The 21,644-nt window shown below is 34.5% G+C and overlaps 3 protein-coding genes and 1 non-coding gene across 4 annotated transcripts; 3 read left to right on the top strand and 1 right to left on the bottom strand.

Moving 5' to 3' along the window:
* The first annotated feature begins 462 nt into the window (after window positions 1-462).
* Window positions 463-594, top strand: LOC126019388 (small nucleolar RNA SNORA51). Its single transcript, XR_007499110.1, has one exon. It is a non-coding gene; the product is annotated as a small nucleolar RNA SNORA51 (small nucleolar RNA).
* Window positions 595-1,953: 1,359 nt separating this feature from the next.
* On the top strand, window positions 1,954-2,898 carry LOC126018242 (olfactory receptor 52M1-like). Its single transcript, XM_049780385.1, has one exon. It carries the CDS (start codon window positions 1,954-1,956, stop codon window positions 2,896-2,898), a length of 945 nt encoding a protein of 314 aa, XP_049636342.1.
* Window positions 2,899-13,382: 10,484 nt separating this feature from the next.
* Window positions 13,383-14,327, top strand: LOC126018248 (olfactory receptor 52B2-like). The gene has a single exon (XM_049780392.1). It carries the CDS (start codon window positions 13,383-13,385, stop codon window positions 14,325-14,327), a length of 945 nt encoding a protein of 314 aa, XP_049636349.1.
* A 5,943-nt stretch (window positions 14,328-20,270) lies between these two features.
* LOC126018459 (olfactory receptor 52A1-like) lies at window positions 20,271-21,221 on the bottom strand. Its single transcript, XM_049780593.1, has one exon. It carries the CDS (start codon window positions 21,219-21,221, stop codon window positions 20,271-20,273), a length of 951 nt encoding a protein of 316 aa, XP_049636550.1.
* Window positions 21,222-21,644: the final 423 nt, after the last annotated feature.

Raw genomic sequence — 21,644 nt, 5'->3', positions numbered from 1 at the left:
CTGCAGAGATGATAACACCTACACGTGTATAGATAAATAAAGCTGAACTAAAAAATTCATAAAATCATAAAGCAATACGTTGATAAAATCTTTCCAAAGCTTTATTTTTATTTTACAGGTATAAACAAAATAGCATTAGAATGAATAATTCTACCCCAGTATATTTAAAATATATTAATTTAATTTAAAATAGTAAAGAAAATATTTAAGAATTTAAAAGAAAATCTGAATAGGCCTAAGGTTATAAAAGTGCCTTTCATTCTATAAAGGAACTATTAGTTTTATGTTTAAAAATATTATATTATAGATAATGTCTCTGCATTAATATATAAAAGAGTATATAAAATTTTTAATTTTTAAAATTTTTATTGGTGATGGGAATGTTGCACTGATGAAGGGTTATATGTATATATATATATATATATATATATATATATATAAAATAAAAAAAAGAAAATATAAGGCCTCCCAAAACTTACCACAGGCTGTGTTCTTTACACTGACTGTATAGAAAGAGGAGTACAGTAAATGCTCCCCATATACACCTCAAACCAGGCCCTTTGCCTGATCTGTATTATGAATGGGGGGAAAAAAAAAAGAAAAAAGATAGAGTTGTCAATTTTAGTCTATTTTTTTCATCAGCTTCTCAGAAATCCTTGTGATATTAAGATATATAAAAATTATTAAAGCAAAAAAAATTTTTAAAGATGTAAAAATTCACCCAAATGGACATAGAATGTTAACTATAGCTAAAACCCTAGTTCATGATTGAAAATGTATAAACCCTTAGCAAGCTAGGAATAAGCAAACCTTTTAAATCTGGTAGATGATGATCTAAGCACCATGAGTGAATGCCATACTTGATGGCAAAGAGCTGAGAAGTTGTTCTTAACTATCAAGGAAACTCCTATAATTCTTATTCTATTACATGTAAAAGTAGTTCTTTATTATTCCTTCGTGTACTCAATAGTTTTTATAATAGGATAAGGTAAGAATTACTTTCCTTTATAAATTTCATGTCCTTTATATTCTTTTATAAAATGTTATAAACTAAAATCCTATAAATAAGTAAAAGCAAATATATAGAGCTCTGTAATAACTAATATGTTTGGATAAAATTGGGGATTAAAAACAAAAGTAATAAAATTTAAAATAGACACATCAGGGAATGCAGAGATGAAATGAGACATATTACAATGATTTTTTAAAGTTAAGCTTATAATGAATAGATACATACTTAGAGAGATTTCAATAAAAATGATGACAGGAGCAGGGCAATTAAACCTCATATTTTGTGAAGATATCAATACAAAAATCAGGTGAGTTTAAGAGAGCTCTAGAACAAAGTGCACTACTATCTCAAGATTCAGAAGGATTTGTATTCTTAGTATATATATATATATATATATATATATATATATATATATATATATATATATATATAAGAAAGGATGTAATGAACTGTCTAAATGGCTAATAAGACCAAAGAGTATGTAGAACTCAATTAGAAAATTAAACTTCAGGGTGAGACCATAAAGAAAATAAGACTAGGTGAATTCTAGTATTCTTTTTATTTACAATATTTGATGTTTCTACAAAAAATATATAATTTAATCTTATAGTTAAAATATGTGAGCTCAAAAAGTGTCTTGATTTTATTGTACATAAATATTAAAAGAATGGTTTTGTTGTTAACAAATTTCTAGAATTCATAATTTAATTTACAACTAGCATTTTTTTATATTGTTGCATAGTTTTTGCTTCTTGTTATTAAGTTTTTTTTTTGCACTTAGTCTATCCTCGTACATCTTGAATTGTTTTCTAACATGGTGTTTTGGTGTCTTCCAGGTTTGTTTTTTTCTTTGCTTCCAATTTATTTGTGATGATCTTGGCAGAAAACATTTGTCCCAAAAAGGAGGATTCTGTTCACAAAAATAAAGAATGCATATCACAATGGGACCAGCTAATAAATCCCTAATATTTTCAAACACTTTCTTGCTGGTGGGTATTCCAGGACTAGAACACCTTCATGCCTGGATTGGGATTCCTTTCTGTTCCATGTATGTGGTGGCTGTTGTGGGGAACCTGACTATCCTAGCTATAGTAAGAGCAGAGCGAAGCCTCCATGAGCCTATGTTTCTCTTTCTGTGTATGTTATCTGTCACGGATCTGGTTCTCTCCACATCTACACTGCCTCGCATGCTCTGTCTCTTCTGGTTTGGAGCCCATGACATAGTCTTTGATGCCTGTCTCGCTCAAATGTTTTTCATCCACAGTTTTACTGCCATGGAATCAGGTTTCTTCTTAGCCATGGCTATTGATCGTTATGTAGCCATCTGTCATCCACTGCGCCATACAACCATTCTCACTAATGTTCGAATTGCTAAAATGGGAGCTTCAGTGGTATTCCGGGGAGTAGCCTTCTTTTCTCCACATCCCATCTTGCTCAAGCGGCTGCCCTATTGCAAAACTCGAATTATTGCCCATACTTACTGTGAATTTATGGCCGTGATAAAGCTGGCTTGTGTGGACACAGGAGCCACCAAGCGTTATAGTCTGAGTGTGGCATCTGTTATTGGATCCTGTGACGGGTTTTTTATTGCTGTCTCATATGTCCTAATCCTCCGTGCAGTCTTTCGGCTTCCATCAAGGGAAGCAAGTCTTAAAGCTTTGGGTACGTGTGGTTCCCATGTTTGTGTCATTCTTGTTTTCTACTCTACAGCTGTCTTTACCTTTCTAACTCATCGTTTTGGCCACAATGTTGCTCCCCAGATTCATATATTCATTGCCAATATGTACCTTCTAGTGCCACCATTTCTTAATCCCATTGTTTATGGAATTAGGACCAAGAAAATCCGAGAGCGTGTCCTTAGTACTTTAAGATTAAAGACTGCCTGATAATGCTGGAATTAATTATAGATATAGCAGCATAATAGAAAAGATAAAAAAAAAATAAAGAACCATTTCTGGCAACTGAGAATGTATTTTTGTTTTACTGAAGTCAGATATGTTATCATATTTTAATGTAAAGAATAACTACATATTATAGAAATTCCTCAGTTTCAATACAGAAAGCATGCATAATATGTTTTTATGTGCATAAATTGCATGCACGCACTCAATTTTAATTTTTAGGGATCTTATTTAAGATTGTTGAATGGGAAAAGAATTTCCTTATCCTCTTTGCTGCTACTGAAGGTGCAAGGGAAATAGTTTATCTTCATGTGGTAAATCAAAACATGGGAGAAATGTAGAAAATGCTTCAGAAAATTTCACATATATTATCTGAATTAAAATACTGATCATTCTCAATATTCTGTAAAATATTCAATATTAAAGAATTATGTCCTACAATTGCATCAATTATATATGTATATAATGTGTATATATATATATATTATTTTTTGGTTTGGGGCAACATCTTGCAGCTCTCAGAGATTACTCCTGGCTCTGCACCCAGAAATTGCTCCTGACAGGCTCAGGGGACCATATGGGATGCCAGAGATTGAACCTGGTCAGCTACACACAAAGCAAATGTCCTATCTGTTATGCTATAGCTATGGTCCGTCAATCATATCTTGTATGGACATGCAGAATAAGTTGTCAAAACAAATATACAAGTGTTAAACATTATAATTCAACATACAAGAGCATAAATTTTAACACATTGAATTTAAAATTAAATTATCTCTCCACAAAGAATAAATTGTGCCTACTATTATCACTACCTGGACTACCATGGGCTGTAAAACTTTATCAGATTTTTGCCTGAACACAAGTATAAACTTAAGTTTGATTCAATAGCTATCAATGTGTCTGAAAATTCTTCAAGAACTTGTGTAGGTCCACTGGGCTAGACGCAAATATGCTGGTCACCAGTTATGACATGTCCTTTGCAAAGAGAGTTATACAGTATGCTAAAAACGATTTGATTTTAGTTATGATACTGGTGATATTTAATTAGAAGTTATTAAAAATAATATGCAATTTTACTGATAAAATATGAATACATAGTCTTCAAAAACATATCAATGTCATTTATTCTTTTATTACCGGTTTATACAAAATAAACTACACTGAAAAAAGCACATTGTGTCAGTGTATTGACTCTGTCCTTTTACTAATATAACACTTATAAAATATAATTTTACCTCATTCTAGTTACTTATAAAATATATACAGTAAATGTAACACCCTCATCTTTTTATACACAACTAAAGACCATTGTTTAAGGTTTTGTTTTATCTTTGTTTTTCCTTTTTGGTACAGACACAGTTGTGTTCAGAGAATATATGGTATGACTAGAATCAAAACCAGATTCACCAAGTATGAGGCAAATTCCCTACTCACTATCCTATCACTAGGGCCCCATGTTTTTTTTACCAGACTTAAGCAGAGCTTTATAAATAGATTTCAGTAATATATTGAAAGAAGTCCCAATAATAACTATACTGATGTGTCATCTCTTTTGATATTAGAATTATACCTCTGAAAAAATACAATATCAAAATATATACAATAACATAAGGCAGTCAAGCTACAGGATGCAAAAGTACAGTTTTATTAAATTTTCCTCTTGTTTCACTTATGATATTTACATCCCTAATTGTCTTTGTCCAATTTATGGACATTCTTACCTTAATTTAAACAAATAGAACTCACTATACATTCATGTATTTGCTTATGTTTTTTTCTGTTTTATGCTTTCTTTTGCTTGTTTACTCTTGGAACCACACCAAACACTGATCAGTGTTTATTCCTGGCTTTGTACTCAGAAATTGCTCCTGAGGGTGTTTGGGGGACCATGATCGGGAAACCAGGGCTCTAACAGAGGTTGGCCACTTGCCAGACAAGAACCTTAATCCCTGAATTATCTCTCTGGACCCTCACAACATGTTTTCTTACCTAGGAAAATGTAATATTCTTTCATAAAATGGGATTATTGCATTAAGTCAAATTAATTAAGAAAAATTTCCTAATTTAAAAAGTAGATAACTCAATATATATATATATTTACTAATTAAACCCAATTTTAGTAAAGGCCAAGTGTACTGACTGTAGAATATAAGTTCCTGTGTTTTTTTTTAACTTTGCAATCATGTGTGCTCAAGAAAATTACTATAGCTTTCAGTGCCTTATATAATTCATAATATATAAATTCTAAGATTTTCTTTCCTGTTAAGACTTAATGTGAAACATGAAATACTTAAATAGTTTCATGTAGTAAGTCTTTAATAAATATAGATTGAGGAGCCAGAGTGGTGGTACAAGCTGCAAGGCGTTTGACTTGCATGTACTAACCTAGGATGGACCGAGGCTCTAACACCCAGCATCCCATATAGTCCCCCAAACCAGGAGCGATTTCTGAGCACATGGCCAGAAGTAACCCCTTAGCGTCAATGGTTGTGGCTCCAAACCTAAATAAATAAATAAATAAATAAATAAATAAATAAATAAATAAATAAATAAATATAGTTGTAGAATATCACAAATTATAATTATAAATGATTGAATATTTTATACAGGTATCTTTATATAAATATAAGAAAATACGCATGCATCCATTATATGCATGTAATTTAGATTTAAAGAAGTTAAAAATGTTTTCAAATTTATTAAATTACATATAAATAAAATTGCAAGCTGGTTTTAACAAATATATTTAAAACATCAGAACTATTTTTTTTTAATTTATTTTGTATCATGCTTAGCTTGTATCTTGCAAGCTTAGGACTTAGTTAACGTGGTATTCAGGAGACAATACTCAGTTTTAGGGATTGAATTGGAATCAGTTGTGTATAAAGAAAACATTTCAGTCTCTGCATCAGCTTTCAGTCACCTTTCTTTTTTTCTTTTGGTTTTTGAGCCACACCCAATGATGCTCAGGGGTTACTCCTGGCTATGTGCTCAGAAATCATTCCTGACTTGGGGGACCATATGGGACACTGGGGGATTAAACTGCAGTCTGTCCCAGGTTAGCACAAGCAAAGCAGACACCCTACCACTTGCACCACTGCTCCAGCCCCTTATTTATTTTCATTCCTAAAACTTCTCACTGTCTTCCACAACTTCAAGCTTTATAAATGTTTCTGAAAGCAGTTGTAGACTTTGGAATTCACTTGTGTATTTTAAAATTCCTTATTAAGAGATACTTTTTAAAATTTTTATGTAAACAACTTTATTACATACATGATTGTGTTTGGGTTTCAGCCATGTAAAGAACACCACCCATCACCAGTGCAACATTCCCATCACCAATGTCCCAAAATTAAGAGATACTTATAAATGGAATATGAATTATTACATTATGCTATTTACCATGATCTTTAGATAAAATAAAAGAAAAATGCAATGATATTATTAGCAAACTTTTCCCAGGTTAAAGAGAAAAACAATGTCTAGGAAAATATAAAACTTTGAAACTATTGTTTTTGAATACATATTGAAGATAAACTGCAAGCTCAGACATTTTGAAAAATTGGATCCCTGAGATATTTATAACTTTGGGAATATAACTTATGGAATTAAAAAATCTATTTCCTAACAAGCACAAGAGTTATTTAATAGATTTAAAAAATACTTTATTTAAAAAATTGTGATTTACAAAGTTTCTCATAGCTTAGTTTTTCCCCCTCCATGGATATAAAGTTGTCCATGATTTTGATTCAGTCATACTGATCAACACCCTTCACCAGTAAACATTTCCTGCCACCGCCTTCAGCCCTCTTTTTTTCCTACCTCTATGGCAGACATTTTCTTCTCTCTCTTTCTCTCTCTCTTCTCTCTCTTTCTCTCTTTTTTCAGACACAGTATTGTGCAATTTTGTTACTGAAAAAGTATAATACATTGTTTTTCATTTTAGCACCCAGTTTTTGTCCAGAGTGATCATTTCCAACTATTATTGACATAGTGCTAACTTCTCTGCCCTAACTGTACTATCCACTATGTTTCCTACCAGAGTCTGGTCCTCCTGGCCCTCATTTCTATTTTCTCTTGATATTATAAACATACTATCTTAAAAAAAAAACACACAAATGAATGTGATCATTCTATGTCTAACCCTTTCACTTTGACTCATTTAATGCAGTATAGTGCTCTCCGTAACCATTCATATATAAGCAAATTTTTTTCCAAACAGCTGTATATTATTCTGTCGTATAGATGTAGCAATTTCTATATCCACACATCTCTACTCAGACATTTAGGTTGTTTCAGATTCTGGCTATTGTGAATAATGCTGTAATCCACAAAGGAGCACAGAGGACTTTTCTGCATTGTGTTTTTGTGCTTCTAGGTTATATTTCTAGGGGTAGTATTGCTGGGTCTGAACAGAGGAGCTCAATTTCTAGTTTTTGAGGACTATCCATTTTGTTTTCCAGAAAGGTTGGACCAGTTGACATTCCTACTAGCAGGGAGTGACAATCATTTTCTTCTTAAATCCAAGCCAGAACTGGTTGCTCTTATTCTTTTTCATGTGTGCCAGTCTCTATGGTTTGAGATCTTACCTTATTGTGTTGTTTTTCATTTCTCTGATGTTTAAATATCAGATGTGGAACATTTTTTCCATGTGCCTTTTGGCCATATTTATTCTTTATTTGAAGAGATGTCTGTTTATTTCTTCACCCCATTTTTGGATGGGGCTAAATTTTTTTCTTGTTAAGATCTATCGGTAATTTGTATATCTTAGATATTAAGCCCAAATTAGATAGATATTGGGTACATAGTTTTTTCCATTCTATGAGAAACTTTTGTTGTCATTTCCTTAGCCATACAGAAGCATACCCATTTGTTTATCTTTGCTTCTACTTGCTTTGTCAGTGGTGTTTCATCCTTTAAGATGCCATTAGATTAAATGTAACAGAGTTGTATGCCTACTTTTTTTTTCCTATGTACCTGATATCAAGATATTTAATTTATTTTATTTTGACCTTTGTGCATGATGTTAAGAGATGTTTGTGTTCACATATTTGCATGTAGTTTACCAATTTTTCCAACATCACTTCTTGAAAAGGCTTTCCTTGATCACCTTCATATGTATTGCCCTTTATCAAAGAATAATTGGGTATACAAATGAGGTTTTAGTCTCAGGATATTCAAGTCTATTCAATGGATCTAAAAACCTGCCTTTATTCCAATACTTTATCAAATAGTTTGAAGTTAGATAAACTGATGACTTAGATTTTCTTTTCTCTTGTCTACTCTTGGAGGTTTATTGTTCCATATAATTTTCAGTAAAGTTTAATTTTTTTTGTTTTTTTGGGCCATACCCATTTGATGCTCAGGGGTTACTCCTGGCTAAGTGCTCAGAAATCGCCCCTGGCTTGGGGGGACCACATGGGACACCGGGGGATCGAACTGTGGTCCTTCCTTGGCTAGCGCTTGCAAGGCAGACACCTTACCTCTAGCACCACCTCTCTGGCCCCAAAGTTTAATTGATTTATTTGAATTATGACATGAGTATCTTTATATGTATTGCATTAAATCTGCTTTGGTAATTACTGCTATTTTAATGATGTTAGTCCTTCAATCTATGCACCAAAATGTTATGTTTGGAATTTCAATCTATTTAAAAATTTTAAATTATCTGCTATATATTCTTAAAAGGGAAAGCAAAAAACATTATTTGAGAACCACTGCATTAAATTTCAGAAAAGAACCGATTAAATATTCATTTAAAGGTGCCAGAGTGATTAAAAAAGTGGGGCTCTTGCCTTCGACATAATTGATCTAGGTTTGATTACCAGCGTCACATTTAGTCCTCAAACCCTCATCAGGGGTGATTCCTCATTTTAGAGCCAGACATAAACCAATCACCACCTAGTGTTCTCAAAAAACAAACAACAATTATCTTAATTACAAATTTAACAGAAATTATTTCTGGAGTGGTAAAATGTGTAGATGTTTCTTGATTTTGAGAAGAGGTGAGTAGAAAAGTCTATGCTTCAAGGATTTTACATTTTGTTTGTGGAGACAATATTTACTGTTAAACATATTTCCATATGAGGTGAGATTGGCGACTGGAAGAAACTGAGGGAATCTGTTAGCTTTGCTGTTTCTCTTCTCTTGTCTCCTGAAACTCTCCCGAGAGGACCAGGAAGGGACCAAAAAAAAATAAATAAATAAATAAATAAAATAACTGTCTCCTGGAGCTACTCAGGTTGAAAGGCAAAGAAAGACTCAGTGAGTGAGTGAAACCCAGTTACCAGGGTTGCCAGGCAGAGAGGTGACTCCTTTGTCAGTGAATGCAGGCACAAGAAGTCAGATCTGCTCTGAGATTGGCGACTGGGACCTGTTGGCTTTGCATGTTTCTCTGCCTTCTCCCCTCTCCCCTCCCCTCTCCCCTCTCCCCTCCCCTCCCCTCTCCCCTCTCCCCTCACCTCTCTTCTCTCTCCCCTCACCTCTCTTCTCTCTCCTCTCTCCTCTCCCGTCTCTCCTCTCTCCTCTCCCCTCTCTCCTCTCTCCCCTCCACTCCCCTCCTCTCCCCTCCCCCCTCTTCCCTCTCTCCTCTCTCCCCTCCCCTCCCCTCCTCTCTCCTCTCTCCACTCTCCCCTCTTCTCCCCTCCCCTCTCCTCTTCTCTCCTCTCCTCCCCTCCCCTCCCCTCTCCTCCCCTACCCTCTCCTCTCCTCCCCTCCTTTCCCCTCTCCTTTCCTTTCCTCTCCTCCCCTCTCCTCTCATCCCCTCCTCTCCCCTCTCCTCTCCTCCCCTCTCCTCTCACTCCTCTCCTCCCCTCTCCTCTCTTCTCCCCTCCTCTCCCTCTCCTCTCCTCTCCTCTCCTCTCCTCTCCTCTTCTCTCCTCTCCTCCCCTCCCCTCCCCTCTCCTCCCCTACCCTCTCCTCTCCTCCCCTCCTTTCCCCTCTCCTTTCCTTTCCTCTCCTCCCCTCTCCTCTCATCCCCTCCTCTCCCCTCTCCTCTCCTCCCCTCTCCTCTCACTCCTCTCCTCCCCTCTCCTCCCCTCTCCTCCCCTCCCCTCTCCTCCCCTCTCCTCCCCTCTCCTCTCCTCTCCTCTTCTTTCCTCTCCTCCCCTCCCCTCTCCTCCCCTCTCCTCTCCTATCCTCCCCTCTCCTTCCCTCCCCTCTCCTCTCCTCTCTTCCCCTCTCCTCTCCTCTCCTCTCCTCTCCTCTCCTGTCCTCCCCTCTCCTCCCCTCTCCTCCCCTCTCCTCTCTTCTCCCCTCCTCTCCCTCTCCTCTCCTCTCCTCTCCATTTGGGTCACACCTGGCAGGGGATACTCCTGGAGGTCTTGGTAAAGGAAAGAAAACAAATAAAAATTAATTTTGAAGTACATTATAGTGTTTTGTGTATAATTATAGGCATAAAAGATTCTGATTTCTACTTCTCCAAGCATTATTTAATTTCCATCCTAAACTATCTTCAGGTTCTTTTCTTTGATTCTAAACCATTTCATCTGTCCTACCACAATATAGCAATGGTAAATTTTAAAGTGCTCTTAAGCAACTTAAGCAACTGCTTTGAATCACAGATACATTTCAATGATAAGCTTTAGGATTTGTTCTCCAGAATATCCAAACAAAGGAAAGCACTTTATTCAACAAAGCCACTAGGGACCCTGAAGAGTTGAGATAAATCAGCATAAATATGCCTCCATCTTAAACCTCTGTTCTACTCTGAAAACCAGTTGATATTCTCCATATCTCATGAAGACTGTATCTTTATTGGTTCCAGCCCCATTGTGAGAAATATCACGATTCTCTACAGGTACTCTTCTAGGAAAAGAGAGAAAAAGAGGGAAAATTCTGGAATGCATCAATATAAAGAAAGAGATTCTCAATACTTCCTAGTCTAAGATCACAGTTACTAAAGGCCATAAATGAAACTTAAAAAATTTAGAATGCCATTATGAAAATAGTTATTGAATATACTATAAATTATAACATTTATGGTCATGGTGACTTTATTAAAATTAATTTATTATATTTATGGTGGACAATATTTTTACTATCTCAGACAAACTTAACTATGTTTCTTAAAGTTCTAGTAATATTCTAATGCCATATGAAAGAATTTTTTAATTATTATATTGCTGATAGTTGAACAATTGAGTTGTTGCTGATAATTGCCACTCAGTTAGTTTCTAGTTTCATAAAGTCATCTTTCTTATTTGATTTTATTATAGGTTACTTTTCCATAGTGAACTAAAGTGTAGTCTTTAAGTTGGTAAGCATCTCTTACTTGGTTGTGTTTGTCTTCAGTGAATTAAATTTTTTCTCTATAGCACATAATAAACCAAAAATCTTAAGACTAAAATTATTAGAGCCAAAAATATTCTTTCTTATCATACCAAAGCCATATTAATCCTGGTCCTAGTTACAATCATTTCCAGAAAAAAGGCAAAAGCACATTATGGTTTAGCCTCACCTAAATTTTAAACTTCATATAAAATAACTTAAGTTGTCTTTGTAAAGCATCAAAGAATTCACAACTAGTAATACTTTATGATTTTATATTTTATAAATATTATATTTTAGAATCTAATAATGAATTGAATTCAGAATTTAAAAGAATGCTTCATGGCTCATTTGAAATGATGCCCAAAATTTGTTCTTTTAATTTTTAATTTTTTTTGTTTGGGGCCACACTTGATTTTGCTCAGGGTTTGTTCCTAGCTCTATGATCAGGAATTTTTTTTGATAGTGTTGTTCAGGACCTTATGAAGTTCTGAAGATCAATGTGGGTCAGCTCTGTAAAAGGCTGCACCCTCCTTAGTATACTTTCTTTGTCCTTAAGGTCCAAAGTTAAGAGCAATTTAGTCTTCACATAAAAAATGTGGCAAAACTGAAATTGTATCTAAATCATATGCTATTTTAAATACCTTACCACTTTCACAATAGTTTTCCAACCTATAATTTAGGTAACATATGCCTCCTACCAAATGAACTTGATACATGAAATACTTACTTGAATGATTAAAGTTGTGATTTTTAAATGCCACAATGATATATTAGCATATATATGTATACATTATGACATTATATGTGAGGTTCTTAAATTTTGGAATGTATTAATTATCAAAGAAACAATCCAAATTTATTAAGATCTAAAGATGATTTATGTTAATATGTCAGTTCCCTAAGTTTAAAATAATGTTTTCTAATTTTTTATTTTTTTAACTTAAGATTTTTATTGAAATGTCTATTTTCAAATATTGTTTATAGATAGTAATAGTTTACGGGGCAGGATCAGTGGCACAAGGGGTAATTATATTTTATTGAAACAATTGTGATTAACAGAATCCTTCATGGTTGAATTTAAGATATGCAATGAGTCAGGGCCCTTCCCACCATTGGCTTCAACCTCCCTCCACCAATGCACTCTGAAGTGAATCCTATACCACTATCCTTTGCCTCTGGTCTGCCATATAAAAAATCTCTAAGTTTATATTGTTAATGTTTAGGACCCTTGATCCTATTATCATTGACATTGACTTGGATCTTTAGTTTCTCCTTCATTATTTCCCCGCTAATGCATCCAAGACAACTTGGCCCCAGGTCCCCAGTCTTTCTTTGAGCCTTTCTTAGCTTTATAGAAAAATGTGGGAATACTAAACTATATTCTATTGTGACAAATTTGTATTGCATTTCTATAATTTAAAATATTCATTATTTCTCCCATGGGAACTACAATGCCTTTCAAGTAAAAATATGCAGATTTTCTAATTCCTTTGTCAAAATCAAAAACACCCCAGAACAACAAATGCAATGAATGCTCAGGAAATGAGGATTATGTGCTTTACTCTTTTTTTGTTTTGTTTTGTTTTGGGGGGGGCCACACCTGATGACACTCAGAGATTACTCCTGGCTATGCTCTCAGAAATCGCTCCTGATTTGAGAGACCATATGGATTCCCAGGGAATGGAACAGTGGTCTGTCCTGGGTCAGCCGCTTGCAAGACAAACACCCTACCGCTGCATCACAGCTGCAACCTATGTTCTACTCTTGAGTGAAAACCTTTCTTTCTTTTTTGTTTGTATACCACACAAGCCTTAAATACTTAAATGTTAGATCTCTCCCAGGCCCTACAACACAGGTCTAAATTCTTCAGGATGTAAACAATAAATTATTAAACAGAAGCCATAAAGCTAGGAAGAATATAATCTATGAATTTGTAGTTCTCTACTAAAATTTTATTCTTGAGACTACTTTTCATTCTTCTAGAAAATAGAGGAAATATTCTAGAGAAAATAGAATGTTATCACGTCCATCTTCACTCTAAGAGCTAAAATGTGACTTTGACTATATACATTATATAACTGTTATTAGAAAATATTATAAACTCAGAATTTTAGGTGCAAATAATACATATATTTCAAAATAATCTCTATTTCTTTCTCCCCAGGAATCAGATCTTGAGGAGCTCAGGTTAGGGAATGTTCACTTGCAACAACTCAATTCCTCAACCTTCAGTATTTGTGCTGGCTGGAATTCCTGGCTTGGAATCTTACCACGGTTGGTTTTCTTTGCCATTTTTCCTGGTATTTCTTATTGCACTCATTGGAAATATCACCATTTTATGCATCATTCAGGTAGAGAAGAGTCTTCACGAGCCCATGTTTCTCCTCTTGGCTATGCTATCAATTATTGATCTGTCTCTGGTCACTGCCACCGTGCCCCGCATTCTGGGTATATTTTGGATGAATGCTAAAGAAATAAGCTTCAATGCGTGCCTTACACAGATGTTTTTTATTCCTTCCTTTTATGTCATGGAATCTGGGATCCTCTTGGCTATGGCTTTTGACAGATTTGTGGCCATCTGGCACCCTCTGAGATATACAACCATCCTTGCAAACTCCATGCTTGTGAAGATGGCACTGGCTGTCCTAGCACGAGCAATAGCAATACTGACCCCAGCACCCATCCTGACAAAAAGACTGGAAAGCTTCCAGACCCATGTCATCGCTTATTCCTACTGTGCTTATATGGCAGTGGTACAGATAGCCTGTGGAGACATCTCTGACCACATTGTCTATGGCCTTATGGTTATTGTAGCATCTGTGGGATTTGATCTGTTCTTTATTATGTTGTCATATGGTCTGATTCTCCATGCTGTCTTTCGCATACCTTCTTGGGAGGCCAGGGGCAAAGCTCTCAGCACATGTGGCTCTCATCTTTGTGTCATTGCTCTCTTTTATTCTCCTGTTGTTTTCTCCGTTCTGGCCCAGATTTTAGGCTACCATATGGCTTCCCATCTACAGATAATTATTGACAATCTCTACTTCTTGGTACCGCCCATGGTCAATCCCTTGATTTATGCTGCTAGGACCAAACAAATGAGAGAGTGGGTGACCCGAATCCTCCATTGTCGTAGAGACTGAGGCTGATATTTTGGTCGACAGGAAACTCAAGATATTGAATAAGGAAAAAATATATTGAATAAGGAATGATATTTGGTTAAAAATAATGTCTAGTAGAAATGTGGCATTGGGGGAAATGAAAAAATCAAGGCAATAAAATAACAGTATGGGAGCAAAATTGGAGTGTTTCTTCTATTCAAAATACAGTTATTATGAAACCTTTATAATCCAAATTTTCCCAAAATTATTTTTCAAGTAATTAAATGGAACATTTTGCTGTCTTTGTTATTGTTTGTGAAATAATAATAAATAAAGTAAATTGGAGGGATATTACTTTCATATGATGCAAAAGTAATTTAGATATGCTTTATATGTTCATAAAATATTGCCTAAGGCTTTTGCTGATCTAATGACTTTTCCTTTATTTTTCATTTATCTCACTAGCACAGAATTAAATATAAAATAATAGAAACAAATAATTATAAATATCAGTAGTATACTTTTCTTTATATCTTTCTATTTTAAATAAAATCTTTATTTAAGCAACATCATTACAAACATGATTATAGTTGGGTTTCAGTCATAAACAGAACACTACCCTTTACCAGTGCAACATGCCACCCTTCCTCCTTCCCAATCCCTGTCTGTATTCGAGGCAGGCATTCTACTCTCACTCATCTAGATTATGATGATAGATGATAGTGTAATTATTTCCCTAACTGCACTCACCATTTTTTGTGCTGAGCTTCATATTGTGAACTGGTCCTTCTGGCCCTCATCTCTTTTGTCTCTGGGCATTATTATAATAATGTCCTTAATTTTTCTTAAAACACCTAAATTCTTTTGGGGGAAATTGAACTCAGGTCAGCTGCATGAAGGCAACAAAGCTAGTTTTGTTTCATTTCCTTCAATCAATTAAAATAATTTCACTATATTTTCATTAACACACATACCCATCACTTATATCTATACTGTAAAAGTCTTCTAATGATCCTGTCACCATTATCTCTCATATTCAGTTGGACACTGGAGAAGACTTTTTTTAAACAGAAATCCCATTATGTACACTATAAATATTTATCAGTCTGTTCCTTTTGGTGAACTCTTAACTCTCTATATAAATTACTGCATGTAATATCTTCAGTGTTTCCCCAATCATTTTATTATTTTATTTATTTATTAGTTATTTATTATTTTATTGAATCAAATTATATGTTCATACATTTCTAATAAAAACACACGTTACTTTCTCCTTTAGCACATTCTTTCTGCTACATGTGAAACATTTCTCTTGTGATATTTCTAAGTCAATGTCCTTCCACAATGGAGAGTTTCTTCTGTTTGTTTTCTTTTCTTTTTCTTTTTTTATTTTTTTTTGGGGGGCACACCCAGTGGCACAAAGGTAATGGTTACTCCTGGCTCTGTGCCCAGATATTCCTTCTGACTGGCACGAAGGACGATAGGGGATGCAGGGATTCGAACTACCATTGGTAGCCACTTGCAGGACAAATGTCCTACTGCTGTGCTAACTCTCTGGCCCCTCTGTTTGTTTTCTTAATATCTGTCATCAAATAATATAAACCAGGTTCTTTCATACTTTCAAATGTGGTCTGTTCTATGACCTCAGAGAGTAATCTACAAGTTGTGCCTTTACATTGACTTTTAAGAACAAAGCTCCTACAGAAAAATTTGGTTTTGTATCATATATAAGTGAAGTTGATATATATATGAATAGTATTATACACTAGATCTCTTTTGTTTGTTTTTGGTTAGTTTTAATAATAATAATAATATATTTATTTAAGCACCATGATTAAAAACATTTGTAGTTGGGTTTCAGTCAAAAAAAGAATATCCTCCTTCATCAGTGCAACATTCCTACCACCAATCCCCCTCCATCTTCCTCGCATCCCCACTTCCCCTGCCTATATTCAAGACAGGCATCCTAGTTCTCTCACTCACTATCATTGTCATGATAGCTGTAGGTGTAGTTATTTCTCTTACTGCACTCACCACACTTTGTGATAAGCTTCATATTGTGGTCCAGTCCTTCTTGTCCTCATCTCTATTGTCTCTGAATATTATTACAATTATATCTTTTACTTTTCTTAAATCCAATAGGTGAGTGGAACTATTCTGTGTCTATCTCTCTACCTCTGACTTCTTTCACTCAGCATAATAGTTTCCATGTCCATCCATGTATATTAAAATGTCATGAATTCTTTTTTTCTGAAAGCTGCATAGTATTCCATTGTGTATATGTACCATAGTCTCTTTAGCTACTCATCTGCTGTCAGGTTGTTTTAGATTCTGGCTATTGTAAATAACACTGCAGTGAATATAGGTTATACACCAGTACTTAAGCCAAGGGTACTACACATATAATACATGCTCATTTTTCCAGAGCATTCTTATAATTATAATTCAGATACATGCATATGTTTCTGGGACAAATATAACCAAAATAACATTTATTAAAATAAAACATAGCCAAATAAATTTTCTGTCTTTTCCTACATATCTTCCTTTCATTTCTCCGCTTGCCATCATATTCATATCTGAACAAAGGATTGTCATTGGTAAATGCTTTCCCACTGTCAGTGAATATAAGTATTTCTTGTTTTCATAGTTTATTTACAAGTTTTTTTAAGAATTTGTTAATGTGAACATTATATACTTTTCATTGATATTAGTCATGACTTTTATTACATCAGGAATGGAAAATTAATCAACTTTTGCAAATCAAATCATAGTGACAGTATCAGATTTGCTATCTAGAGATGAGTAAGAATATAACTCTAACAGTTATTTTAATTTTCAGTCTTTAATAGTCTTTAAGCTATCCAAATTAACTTCTAGAACACCTTCTAATGGGAAGCTATTTCTGTCACAATTCTAAGAATCACAATTCAAAGGGCAGTCTTTCCTATTCCTTGATATAAGCTTTCTGTTCTGAGGCAATACTCAAAAAAAGATTTTTTGGTTTTGTTTTTTTGGACCACATCCGGTGGCTTTCAGAGGTTGTTCCTGGCTTTGCACTCAGAATCTCTCTTGGCAGGCTTGGGGGACCATATGGGATTCCAGGAATCGAACCTGGATCTGTCTGGACCTTGACATGTGCAAGGCAAACACCCTACTGCTGTGCTATTACTCTGACCCTTCAAAAAATATTTTGGTAGTTTTTTTTTTAGATTTGTACTGTACTTACTAGAGTTACTGCCTTACTAGATTACTGCACCTTTTCTTTGATACCATCAATAAAGTTAACAATATTCTGTTCTTGATATCCACTTCAAGGGAAAAAAAATCAAAATTCCCCATATATACTGGGTCTGTTCTATAGGTTCTTTGTTGATAGTCCTTGTTCTTGAGGAGACATTTTCAGACTTGGGAGAAATATTTTCTTAGTGAATAGAACTTGGGAGAAATGTTTAGGAGGTGATAGTTCAGTAGTTACTATCTAGCAGTAGAGATTGTTGGGTAAATCAACACATATTTACATGTTTACAATGAGGCATGGTTGAAGGTATGATTACTCACATTTTTTTCCAAATATTGCTAGAAAGAAAGAGTTCTGGTTATTTCATATTATAAATCTGCTAAGTATTGTATTACCTTTCCTACTTTCTCCATTTTCCTTGTTTAGTCCTTCATAATTTTTCTTCTTGGATAAATTCCCATCTATATTATACTTAAAATATACTTTCAATTTTTGTTGTAATAACTAATACATCTCAGGCATTTCCACATGTCTTTAGGTTGACATTATTATAGGTCAAAGTTTAATTTTTCTAATATATTAATGAAGTAAGCCAGAGGAAGAAGGATATCACTTGTATGTGGTATTTAGAATAATTGCATGAAGACAGCAATCAGTGGTCTAAATCAGCAGTCTCAAACTCAATTTACCTGGGGGCTCCAGGAGGCAAAGTCGGGGTGAGGCAGGGCCACATAAGAGATTTTGCTTACCGAATATTCGCAATAAAAAATCGCATTAGTAAGAAAAAAATAGCAAAAAAATCACATTAAACATTTGCATACCCTGAACGGAACTGCTCGGGGTATGCGAATGTTTAATGCGATTTTTTTCTTACTAATGCAATTTTTATTGCGATTATTTAGTAAGCAAATAATCGCAAATACTGCGATATTTGAAGGCCGGCCGTGGGCCACAAAATGTACGGAGGGCCGCAAACGGCCCGCGGGCCGCGAGTTTGAGACCCCTGGTCTAAATGGAAGTTATCTCAAACACCCATGGCCCTAGGGAGATGGAAAGAAATTGAGTTAAGAAGAAAAAACATAAATATGAAAGGATGGGGGTCAGGGACAAGTGTCTCAGGAGCATTGGTGGTGTTAAAAAAAAAAACAAAACTAAATACCCATGATAAAGTAAACAACAATGGAATAAAGAGACTGAAACTTTAACAATCTAAACTTAAAATAAGCCCATTATACTAGCAAGCTGGGGGTCAGGGGTAGGTAAAGGTTGCACTCTGGGAATTTTGTTGGAGGGAAGTTGACACTGTTGGTGTGATTGGCACTAATTCTTTAAATGTCTAAAACCCAACAATGAAGGACTTTGTAACTTACAATGGTTTCAATAAAATATAATTAAATTAAAATATATACAATTTCCATCTGATCAAGCAAAAACATTTTTAAACTTCTTTGTCTACCATAGAAAAATGGTGTATGTTATTAACTTCACCATAAAAAGGAGGTGACAATGGCTGATTAAAATGAGAGACTAGCTAAACAAACTAAGATTTATTGGTGGTCATGTGGTGGTAATAAAGAAGATATAACTGAATTTCAAAGTCTTGGCCCTGGATATAGCTGAGTGTTAAAGCACTTGCCTTAAATAGCAGAGGTTCTTTATTTTATCTCCTGCACCACAAATAAATAAAATATAATTAAAATTAATAATAATTCATAATAATAAAATACTAAATTACTTAATTTTCTTTATTATCCAGAAAAACTTAAGGTGTAATAATAATAATATTAGGACAAAAGGAGCTTCTAGTTCCTCATTGGAGAATTTTCTCTAATGAGTCATATTAAAAAACTTTTAGGCAACTTTTAGTAATTTGGGGGGCCCAGGGAAAACAACCCATGGCAAGTTATCACACTATTCTGTCAGATGGTATGCTTCTTTCAAGATTATTGCAAGCAATGTTAGTCAATACCAAATAAAATTCTCTATTATTCACTTGCATAGTGAAATTATTATATTTCTTCAGCTAACTATCAAATATTTGATATATAAACACATAATATCCTACTGCAGAATTATTTGTATATTTTTATCACTGATGAAAACAGAGAAAATATCTTATTGGGATCTTCAGAGAAGTTATACTGATGCATTGCAACACATATTTCTGCTCATCTAGTTGAGTTTGAATGACAGTACCTCAATATTATTTTACATAAAATGAATCTCACATCATCAAATCTAACATGGGTCATTATTTTATGTTTAGTGTCTCCTCTAATTTCTTCTGAAAGCTGTATAAGAAGCTTCTTAGAGTTGAAAATACTTTTTTATTTTTATCTTACCAAGGCATCAATAAAATAAATTTTGTGTAAAATATTATATCTTCTTTATGCTCTAGTACTTCTGACACCATGATATCTGTCTTTCTCACAGTTACACTTCCAACAAATATAACTGTGTGTGTGTGTGTGTGTGTGTGTAAACAAGGGAGAATAAAACAAAAGAATTATGGAAGTAAAATTAAAAAAGATAAATAAAATAGGGAGATAAAGATAATAGTAAGCTATGATATACATATATACTTTTATTCAAGTTTATTTTCTATACTTATTGCTCTGCCATGAATTATTTATAACAATCAGTATAATGTCAGAACAGCACCTATATATAATATATAGGGTACCTATATATAATGACTTTCCATTTTGAAACACATAAAAACATTTTTAATCACATTATTTTGGTCACTGGTGGGTGTCAGATTTCAGAATAAAAATCTGAGCAACCTGCTTACGTATCTCCTTGGTCTTCACACCATAAACAATGGGGTTAAGTGCAGGGGGAACAAGCAGGTATATAGTAGACAGAAGAATATGGGTATAGGGTGATACATGGCCAAACCGGTGACTGAAGAATGAAAAGAATGCCAATATGTAAAATTCTAGGAAGACTACAATGTGGGCAGTGCAAGTGTTGAATGCTTTAAGCCGTGCCTCCTTCTGGGGAAGTCTAAAAACAGCTTTAAAAATCAAAAAGTAGGAAACAAAAATAAAGATCATGTCAAAACCTAGGATAGAAAAAGCTACAAAGAGTCCAAATGATTTGTTAATGCGAACATCTTCTGCAGCCAACTTCACTACAGCCATGTGCTCACAGTAAGAATGGACAATAACAACAGAGCGGAAAAGATGCAGTCGTTTGAGTAGAAAAGGTAAAATCCCAACAAGCACTGTTGCCCGAATTGCAACTATCAGTATCAATTTAACTAGAAAGAAAGGTGTGAGGATGGAGGAGTGACGCAAAGGATTACAGATGGCAACATAACGATCAAAGGCCATAGCCAACAGAATACCAGATTCCATGCCCTGCAGAGCATGAATGAAGAAAAGTTGGGTTAAGCAGGCATCGAAGGCCATGAAATAGGACCCGAACCAGAAGATGGCCAACATTTTAGGAGCAATAGCTAGACAAAGACCTAAATCAGTAACTGCCAATACTGCCAGGAATATATACATGGGTTGGTGAAGACTGCGTTCTGTAGGAATAATGATTAGCAAGAGGATATTTCCAAGTAGAGCCACCATGCACACAGCAAAGAAGGGAAATCCAATCCAAAATTGCACGTGCTCTAGTCCAGGGATTCCAATCAGAGTCACAGTTCTTGGGTTCAAATATGTTATATTGTTGGATCCCATCTGTCCGGTAAATCTTATCCTCACAACAGATGCTGATGATTCTTTAGACAAAATATATGATGTAAAAGAAGGAAATTGGGAGCATATAAAACATGGGTTGAAGTGTGGTTATATGTTCTATACTCTATATAACAATATTTAATACAAATAAGAGTCTTAGCAAATGTAAAAGATAGCCCAGTATTTATTATCTAGAAATTATAGGATCAAATTATAATACATGAACACTGGTTTTTCTAGTTTGGAGAATGTTCTTAGATGCTACCCCAGACGCTATAACAAATATTTATTATCTAGATTCACCTGAACACTGGTTTTTCTAGTTTGGAGAATGTTCTTAGATGTTACCCCAGACGCTATAACAAATATTTATTATCTAGATTCACCTTAACACTTCAAAAATATATCAAATTAGGCAAAATA

The sequence above is a fragment of the Suncus etruscus genome, chromosome 9, assembly GCF_024139225.1.
Source record: "Suncus etruscus isolate mSunEtr1 chromosome 9, mSunEtr1.pri.cur, whole genome shotgun sequence".
NCBI classification, from domain to species: Eukaryota; Metazoa; Chordata; class Mammalia; order Eulipotyphla; family Soricidae; genus Suncus; species Suncus etruscus.
Note: the sequence above shows the minus strand (reverse complement) of the source record. Positions and strands in the feature narration are given on the sequence as shown.